The following is a 10,457-nucleotide window of genomic DNA, read 5'->3' as shown; positions in this document are numbered from 1 at the left end:
TCTTCCCAGTCTTCAACCCTAACTCGGTTGTTGTCTTGATCGAACAAATTGCCTGCATGGTGTGGATGTGGCTCTCGATTTGCTCTCTTAACACCCCGCAATGGATTAGGCTATGGCAGTGGTTGGACCTTTAGCTTACGCTCCATGCGTGGGTATTCTAGTGCCCCATAAATTACTTGAAACTAGTCCTGCTAGGGTTGTACTTATAGAATGTGTAAGTTTCGAGGTGGTGGTGGTTGTTGATGTTGGAGGTTCGGTTAATTTTGGAAAGGTGGAGGTGGCATGCCGGGTACGGGATCTTGTTGCGGTGGAGGTTTGTTTCCAAGGTTTACTGGGTTCTCTGGTTGACTCATGTCTTATGAACATAATTTTGCTTTAACTGCTGATCAAAGAAGAACGCGGTTCTGCTTGACGGTCTTTTCAATATCTGGATCAAAAAGATGCGGTGATGACCTTCTTGAGTATCTGGGATGCTTGCAACGAAGGAATTACCTACACACAAATAAACAAGAAATTGCGCGTAGTACGAAACTAAACAAGAAACAAATACAAAGAAAAATATTTTGTTTTTTATATTTTTAGAAAAAAAGGAAAACAATTATACTAAACTAACACTAAGCACACGAGTTCCCTGGCAACGGCGCCATTTTTATGTACTTGTATTGGGTTAATTCAAAACAAGTATATTGTACTTAAATACCTTAGATAGTATAGATAAGTAAGGTCGTATCTATAGGGAATTTGTGGTCAGTGTTTAGCAGATCAATTATTTAATTAATTAATGAATTAAATTTGGGGGTTTAATTTGTTGATAGAAACTAGAAAAGTAACCGAGATTAGAGAAAAGTAACCCCCCACCTGAGATCCCGATTATAAGTTTGACACAAAACTAAGTTTCGGTGACTAAAACACCAGATAGACATGGCATCGGAATTTATGAATTTGAATAAAAAATAAGGTTAGTTTTTAACAATAACCGTTCAACCTAATGATCCGTTTAGATATACTAACTACCCGCTTAATTACCAACCCACTAATGCAAGAAACCACCAATACGTTTGATAAAAATCAAACAATTCAATTATAAATAACGTTTATCAAATCCAAACACCAAATCCAAACACGAGTGAGATATATTAGTTATAATTTCAGAAAAAAGTGTTCCTCCAAAATCCTAACAATCATTCACCCGGGGGAATCACGAAGAGTTTAGCCGTGCATGCTCGTGATCATGTCTTCAAATCTTGATTCGGAGCGAACTGGCATGAAATAATCGGAGTATGATGATGGAAGATATTTAAACTTGCCTCTAGGAACTCCCTCTCATCGTCATATGCGAATAATCCCCTGGGAAGCTCTGCTTCTTTTCTTTCGTGTGCGTTCATCTTTTCTTTAATTTACTTTTCCTTCGTGTGCGTTCATCTTTTCTTTAATTTATGATCTCCCCTTCCCTCCCCTCCCCTCCCCTCCCCTCCATGTCTTTCCAAATTGGAAAGACTATTTTCAGGCAAAAAAAACCCCATTTTTCCTCCCCTCCCCTTGTTAAGTGGATCTCTGGAACACCATTTTCCTTCCCCTCCCCTCCCCTCCCCCTGTTAAGTAAATCTCTGGAACACAGCGTTAATTTACTTTTCCTTCGTCCATCTTTTCTTTAATTTATGATCTCCCAAAATTATTGTCAAACTCCCCTCAACCAACTTACATAACCCAAGTTCCTTACCATGGCCCAATATCTCATGGCTTCTTATCTGCATTAATTTTCAGCCCAATATTTGGCCCTATCAAGCTCATCGAAGAATACGTAAGCTGTAGCCATATTTCCTACATTGTCAAAATGTATTATAATAATTAAGTTGATGCCCACTCATATTAATTCATTTTCAAGAAAAACATTTCGTACCAATTATGACAATTTCAAAACCTACGACATGCGCTTTCATCTCCATGCTTACACAACTATTAATTTTACCAAATTGTTAAATATATAAAGAGTAAATTACAAGTTTTGTCCTTTATGTTTGTACCAAATTGCAGGCGGTGTTCTTTACCTTTAAATTTGACGAGTTTTGTCCTTAATGTTTCAAAATCCTACACGTTATGTCCTTTAGCCCAAACTCAGTTAGATTTTTTTGTTAAATATAGTCATATGACTTGCACATGAGGACATCTTTGTCATTTTATCTTTCAAAGGCTATTTTGCAATAAATAATTAAATATAAAAAAAGAAATATAAAAACCACCGGTTAACCTAAACCATTACCATTATCTCTCTAATTCTCTGCATATCCCACCAAAACCACCACAATCCGCCGCCACCTACAACACACAGCCTGAAACAAACTTTTACCACCACACACCACCTCTTTCTTTAAACCCCCAACACCATCCCCACCCCTGACTTAACCAACACCATTCATTTACATCCATACGACCATACACACTGTAGAGGAAAAGATAGGGAACCAGGTAGTTGTTTCTGGTGGGGTCACGGCGGCGGAAACAATAGCAATAACCCTCTCCGACTAGTGCTTTGAGTCTGATCATGGTTATGGTTTAGGTTAACCGGTGGCGATGGTAGATGGACGGGTCTCAGGCGAAAATGTTGACGGGTCTCAGCCTCTCAGGCAACGGCGAATATGGTTTCGACGACCTGATTTAAGCTTAGAAGAGAGTGGTGTGGTGGTTGTTATTTTAGGGTGTGCGTTTTGATCGGAGGGCTTGAAGAGAGTGACGGTGGTGGCCGGAGCCAGTGGTTATGGTGGTTTATATGGGGCCAAATAGAGTGACTATCGTATGGTCATCAAACAGATGAGTATTTGTGTTTTGGGGGCCAAATCTTAAATCAAACCACTGATATATCAAACGGTTTATATGATTTAACAATGGTTGCAGATGTTGAAGTATCTTATTGTTGTGGTGGTGATGATGGTGAGTTGGTGGTAGACTAGTAGCAGGTCTTTTCAATTGGGAGATGTGATGAGAGAGAGAGAAGAGAGAGAGAGAGAGAGATTGAGGGGAGAGTTTTTATATATTTTTTATTTTTCTTAAATAGACACTGAATAATTATTTATTGCATAATAGCCCCTGAAAGATAAAATGACAAAGATGCCCATATGTGCAAGTCACATGACCATATTTAACCAAAAAATCTAACTGAGTTTGGGCTAAAGGACATAATATGCAGGATTTTGAAACATTAAGGACAAAACTCGTGAAATTTAAAGGTAAAGGACACCACTTGCAATTTGGTACAAACATAAAGGACAAAACTTGTAATTTACTCATATATAAATCATTAAAATTATTTTCCAACATTGTCTACATTGATTGTTTATAAACTTGTTTATTTCTTTTTATTATTATAATCTACACATTTGAACTCTTTTTCTTCAAAATATATTTGATACACAAAGTAATTAAAGCAAATATATTATATACTAATACCAGTGCTTTTTATGGCAATTAATATCAAATAACATGTACCTAAAATACATTGATGAGGAGGAGGTACACACTTTGCAAAAGTGAAAATAAAAATCTGAATATGAGGAAGATTAATAGATTTTTGGTGTGCAATAACTTTGTAAATGAGTGGTCTGAAATGTGCAATTTAGCACTACCCTATCTCTCCAACCATGCTCCGGTTATTTTGGCGACTTCTCCGGTGGATTTCGGGTTGATCGCTTTTCGGGATTTCAACTCGTGGTTGGATTGACTCAGGCTGGAGGAGGTGGTAAAACAAGCTAATGAGGCGTTTTATTATTTGGGTTCGGCGGATGTGTTCCTAACTATGGAACTCGCGTATTTTAAAGAGAAATTAAAGGCATAACTAAGGAGATTAAATTAAAGGAAGGGGAGGAAAAGGAGCATTTAACAAAAGAGTTGTATTAAATGGATGATTTATTAGAAGAAAAGGAGGTAGAGGACGAAGAGATTTGGGTTCATGCAAAATGTTAAGCAAAAATAAAAGAATTAGAAGAAACGAAAGTCAAAGATTTGAGGCAAAAATCTAGGATGAAATGGGCTTCGACGGGGGATGATAAATCCTAGTTTTTTCATGGGGTCATCAAGGGTGTCAATCGTTAGTGATGCGATAATCCCAAAATTATTAAAAGAGAGGCTAGGATTTTATTTTATTTTTTGCAAAAAGGTTTGAGGATCGATTGACGATGGTTTGTTCCAATCTTAACAGAGTTTCAGAGGTACATGTAGCATGCAACTTTGATCGAGCCAATTTCAGAAAGGGAGGTGAAAGGGGCGATGTGGGGGTGCGAGGATGATCAGGCACCCGGGTCGGATGGTTTCATCTTCTGGTTTATTAAACGATTTTAGAAGCTTATGAGGCAAGATTTCATCAACCTTATCCATCATTTTTATGAGACAAGGCAAATTTTTCATGGTTGTACGTCGTTGTTCATAGCCTTGATACCAAAGAAAGTTGATCCGTTTGGTTTTAATGAATTCAGGATAAAAAAATCTTTTGGTTTTAACGTTCAATCTGTGATGAAAACGCTCCCAACATATTATTTATCGATTTTTAAAGGCCCATGTATGGTGATCGAACAAATAGAGGCGAAAAGGAGGAACTTTTTGAGGGTGGGAATGATGAAAAAAAATGGAGTGGGTGAGTTGGGAAAAAAATTGTTGCCAAAGGATGTAAGGGGGAAAGTTATCACTCCTTTGAGGGGTGCTAATATAGCTCTACTCACCAAATGGTGGTGGCGGTTCAAGAAGGAGTCTAACACTTTATGGAGGAAGCTACTAGGGGCGCTATATTTTTCGAATCGGTTGGATAAATATACACTATGTAACTCGAACAAGCCCGAACATGCAAAGCGATAGCAAATCTAGAAAAGGAAGCTTTGAAAGACGATATAGAGCTAGCAAATCTGTTTGAAGGTGTGTTAGGGAAAGGGGATGCTATTAGATTTTTTGTTGGTGCATGGTTGACTCAGGATCCACTGAAGAAGAGGTATCCTAGGTTGTATACTTTGGAAAAGGAGAAATGTTGTGAGGTGTATCCTAGGTTGTATACTTTGGAAAAGGAGAAATGTTGTGAGGTGAGCAGATGCTATGTGATTGAAAATTGTGAGACAAATTGGATATGGGGGTGGCGTAGAGATCAATTGACACAAGGAGAGAAGGAGGAGTTAGACGAGTTACGACTTTTTTTTATGCCTCAGCAGGTTCGGTTAAGTCAGAGGTTGGATAGATGGAAATGGAGTAGCGAGGTTTCAGGTACGTTCTCTGTTGGGTCCATGAAATGGTTGATCTTCAATCATAAACAGGTTAAAACGACTTTTGTGTGGAAATGGAACAATCGGGTTCTGAAAAAGCTGAACACTTTTATGTGGGAAAAGGAAAAGGATAGAATCCTGACGCTATTGGCCATCACTAGAAGAAATATAAATGTTGGGTCGAGATATTGTAGGTTGTGTGGTGAAGTGGAGGAAGATAGTGAGCACTTATTTACGGCATGTCGAGTCGCAATGGAGGTGTGGCATTTTATTACTAGGTGGTGTAAAATTCTAGACATGGTAGTATTTTCAGTTAAGGATTTTATAAAGGCCCATGTAAACATTGCTTTGGACAGGAAAAAAGATACTTCAAGCGATTATACTCATGACAGCATGGTGTTTATGACTAATGAAAAATGAATTTATTTTTTGAAATAAAACGGGGGCTATGAAGAAGGTTAAGGAGAATATAAAGCGTCTAGGGTATATATGGATAAAGAATAGATTGGTTTTTAGAAATCTTGTATGGTAGGATTGGTGTAGTTTGTCTTTGTATTGTAATTGGTTGTTGGTGCTCTAGCGACTTGCTAGTTGCAGTATTTTATTGAAATTAACCGTTGGAATAAAAAAGTTGTCACCTCTACCGGCCCTGATTACTTGTCATCGTCTAGTTAGTTCATTTTGGATTTGCTTATTTCGAAGTGCAAAACTTCAATGCCTAATTTGTTAACAAACTTTTGGCCAGTTAACTATTTTCATGAATTTCCATAATTAAATAAGATTTAGGCAAAATTATATTTCAATCTAAACCAAAAAAAAAAATAATAAATGATAACCTCCTATAAACGGATAAACCAAGACTGCCTCTAGTAGAATTAAACATAAAAATGGGCCACTAATGGAAAATCCTTTTTGAGCGAAACATGAAGATTCTTGATTACATACACACTCGACACCCATATGATATATATTAATTTACAGTATACTTGTACCAAAAAAACACAAACTACAAGGCAGATCAGGTTGGCGATTACCTTCTTCTTCTTCCTCCTGCGCATTGCCATGCAGATGCTGTAATGAGACATTTGTCTTGCCAAGCCAGAGAAATGGCGTTGCCTTGTTCTCTTTCAAACGCAGTAAACCCTCCATTTTCACCACCAAACTGAACAGGAGCTTTGATTTTCAACAGGAGCTTTGCTTGAGTAATCGACTTTGAACTTAGACTCATCCCTTCAAGTCCATGACTTTCCATCCTTCCTTTCCATGTTTCCAAGTGCGGTGAAGTGCCCTCATCGTTATCAAAGTCCATTAGTCGCTTTATCTCTTTACCAAGATGATTTTTTTCAATCTGTAGCCTTTGTAGACTATCTAGGGGAAGAAAGTCATCTAGTGAATCAAACATGGCTGCGTAGTAATGCAACAACTCGATGAATCTCGACAGGAATGTTGTTGAGCTACGGTTGCCTTCTTGTTCAATCAAAACTACCATAGATGGGTTCAACATGTATACCGATTTTAACAAATCGGATATACGTTTGCAGGCGCACAAGGAATTTAAATAAAACACCATGTTTACGACTAGCGTCTCATTCTTTCTCTTCCGTATTGATTTCAGTCCAGAATTTGATATGAGCATTCCTTCGAACTCAAAGCTTAGGTTCCTAAAGGTTTTGGCAAAACCAATTAGCCTTGCCTCTATTTCTTTGAGTTCCTCTAATGTTTTACCAAACCCTGTTACTCGAAGAGACACACGGTTTCCAGTAGTTGCCTTGTCTGAAAGCGACTGCATCAGGGAAGGCCACTGGAAACCGTAGCCTACATCTAAGTCAACCACGTGCAATGCTCTATTATTATCACTTTCTTCCCTTTCGAATGCTTCAATGATCATTTGGTTGGCGGTAAAATGAGCAAACTGGTAATATGGAGAAACTTTGTAGAGTTCGATGTAGGCCAAGAGCTCATCTTCGGGTGTTGGTTCCTTCATTATCATCTCGTGAAAGGGTGATCGATGTGTGAGAAGCCTTGCCACTAACCCGTCAGCAAAATAAGCCGCCACCCTTTGCACGGAGTCACCATTTAAAGATACATTTTCATACAATTCAATTAGATTCTCCATAGTTGTGTCGAGTTTGTTTTCTTCAAGGGACGTAGCGGACACGAGCAACAAATGGATCAAATGAAGCCCTTTTCCATCTTCCCCCGCGATAGCTTCTCTTCTACTGTTTCCTCTTTTCAACATCATTTCTCGTGTCTCTAAAAGGCTAAACATTTTTCCTTCATAGACTCCATTTGTATCCAGTGACTTGAAACTCTCCCTTCTCTTTCTTTTCAACTTTCTCTCTCGACCAGAATCGATGATGATTGCAAGCCCAAAACTTAAAAGACTCTCCTCTTCTAAACCTTCCATCAAGCTATATGGGTTACAAAGAGATATGGAAAGAAAGAAAGTAAGTAAGTAACAAATAATAAGCGAAACGGAAGCGAGCAAGTGACTGAAGCATTGCAGAAGAAGGATGGTTGTTTATAAAGCCAAACTTGGAATATTATTATTCATTGTAAGTTACGACAATTCTTGTTGCCAGGTGGTATGACATGCTTTTACAAGAAAGGTATATTGTCAAGTTGAATTAAAATATTTAAACCTAACATTAGTTTATTGATGCTTCGGGCAGTTCAAGAAAGGATCTTTAGATTCCAAGTTTAGATGCCAAGTTCAAGTATGAGGGATCAACCTAACCATGGAGTTGTCTTATATCCATCATCATAAGATGCTGAGCATCAAACTCAAAACATATAAGTTGTGGGAGTTTGTTCAACGGGTGGGAGAGGTTTAAATGTTAACAGAATTAAACTTATGAACTTTAATATCCTGGATGTCTAGTTTTTTTATTGTTCCTATAAAAATTATCACTTTTCGGATGGTCATAAGCAAGCTACTACGTTTTTTTATTGTTCCTATAAAAATTATCACTTTTCCGATGGTCATAAGCAAGCTACTACACTATTTAAAGCTATCATTATTGTTTTCTTATGACTATGATTATCATGTGTTTTTTTAAGAGTATAATATGCGTCTATATATATCCTTGTTGAATAAGCGATAAGCAATCAATCATTAAGAAATTATCTCCTTTGTCCAAACTTATTTCAATTCTTTTATTTATTATAAGATGCCTCAAAACACTAGAATTCTAAGTCGATGGCAGCATCTTCCTTTTTCCTCCCATAAATATCTCCGAGCATTTTCGACTCATTATGTCTTTTTCAAAACAATTGGTTATTGCAATTTTGTTTTTAACCGGATCACCAAGAAAGGATCTTTAAATTTCTTTGGTTAGTTCAAAAAAAGTATCTTATGCCAAACTCAAGTATGGAGAATCTAATAAACCCACCTAACACTGAATCTGTCCTGTATCCAAGTATAAAGATGCCTTAACAACTCTATGGCTGTATCTTTCTTTTTCCACCCATAAATTTCTCCGAACATGTCCAACTCATTATGTCGTTTGCAGGAGACGGCGAGACTTAGTGTTGAGCAGGGGTTCATACACTACATTATAAAACAAAATCCAACATGCTGGTAGAGGCCTCTTGTGTTATTTGAGTCACATCCACATCCATCGCCCACCTCTCGAACCGTTTAATACAAGGTTTAAGACCATTTGTAATGCCTTACCTAACACTGTGTCCTGACACACCAACAATACTTTCATCCTTTACCTAAGGTTTGCCCTAACGATCATCCACGTCTCATTAATGCTTAACTTTCCCACGCATTATTTAGTATACTTCACATTTATTTTTAGTAACCAAATTTAATAATACAAATACTACAGAGCAAATTTTATTAAAATAACGGTATAAAAATGATTTGAAATTTGATGGGTACCGAGATATTATTTTTACCATTTCTATAATATAAGTGATAATTATGCAGGTAATTTCATGTAGAATGTTGGATTAATGATCGTCTATAAACAAGTGGTTTAGAACAACCTATTGAACAAATTAATGTTTTCGCCTGTTTTTGACAAGGAAATGACAAACCTACATACTTTCACGTACTTTTGTCCTCGTTAATATGCTAGGGAAAATATATTCGTATACTTGTAGTGCGAAAAACAAAGTATTATGCATTATAGAAATAAAACATGCACAACTGTAAGTGTAGTTTATTAAGAAGTGTAATATTCAAAACACTAAAAAAATAAAGGGTGAGAACATTAAATTAACTATAGGGGTTACTTACAAACATCTTATAGAAGAGGTTACTTACAAAAGTTGTTTGTTCATACAAAAGACTGTGAATTTAAAAAAAAAAAGCGTACCATAGAGTTTATTTACAGAAGTTGTTTGAGATGAACAACATGGTAGTGCATTCTGCTGCATTGTGACTTCTTTTCCAATGGCCTCATATAGGGGTCTCAGTGTTTGATGATGATTTCTGTAACCACACTTCAACACCATATCCCTGCACTGAATTCCGATTAACCTTGTGGTTGCATCATCAAATAATGTTGCTAGAGTAGGAGGTGTGTTGTCTGCAATTGTAGACGTCACGCGGTACCTGCAATAAGCTGTTTATCAGGATATTTGGTTTTGCATTTCAGTGTTTTGTGTCATGTTTTTGTCAAAATCTTACATGAACTTCAGTCCTGCCAGGTTTAGGTGAGTACTGCGTGACCAGCCCCTCTTTGTCTGATATATTCTTCTGGCCATTCTAGACAGAGTGTGTAGTACCAGGGGCGACCTTAGAAGTAAGATGTTATTAATGCTTTGAATGTGAATGTTTGACCCTGTTGTACGACAACACTAGATATTTTGATCACTGATATGTTTAAAGTTTTTTTTGGTGAATGAATCATTGGTACTAAACAGATAATAATTGTTTGACATATACTCGACAAATGGATACTAGCTTATGAATAATTGATAGTATTGTGGGACAAATGTGTTCACAATTATATTAAAACCTGTAAAGGAAGCTTTTTTAAGCAATTGCCTTTAGTCAAATGGACAACAATGTATGTGTCTAAAAGCGCATGAGTTATTTGTGTCCGGTTTATGAACTCGTAACTGAATGAAAGACATTGGCAGTTTCTGATTTAACCAATTGAACAAATTAATGTTTTCGCCTGTTTTTGACAAGGAAATGACAAACCTACATACTTTCACGTACTTTTGTCCTCGTTAATATGCTAGGGAAAATATATTCGTATA

The 10,457-nt window shown here is 37.0% G+C and overlaps 1 protein-coding gene across 1 annotated transcript; it reads right to left on the bottom strand.

The window, feature by feature from the left end:
- Positions 1 to 6,119: 6,119 nt before the first annotated feature.
- On the bottom strand, positions 6,120 to 7,707 carry LOC110938848 (GRAS family protein RAM1). The gene has a single exon (XM_022180879.2). The coding sequence runs from the start codon at positions 7,642 to 7,644 to the stop codon at positions 6,268 to 6,270; it is 1,377 nt and encodes a 458-aa protein (XP_022036571.1). The 5' UTR covers positions 7,645 to 7,707; the 3' UTR covers positions 6,120 to 6,267.
- Positions 7,708 to 10,457: the final 2,750 nt, after the last annotated feature.

The sequence above is a fragment of the Helianthus annuus genome, chromosome 5 (genome assembly GCF_002127325.2).
Source record: "Helianthus annuus cultivar XRQ/B chromosome 5, HanXRQr2.0-SUNRISE, whole genome shotgun sequence".
NCBI lineage: Eukaryota > Viridiplantae > Streptophyta > Magnoliopsida > Asterales > Asteraceae > Helianthus > Helianthus annuus.
Note: the sequence above shows the minus strand (reverse complement) of the source record. Positions and strands in the feature narration are given on the sequence as shown.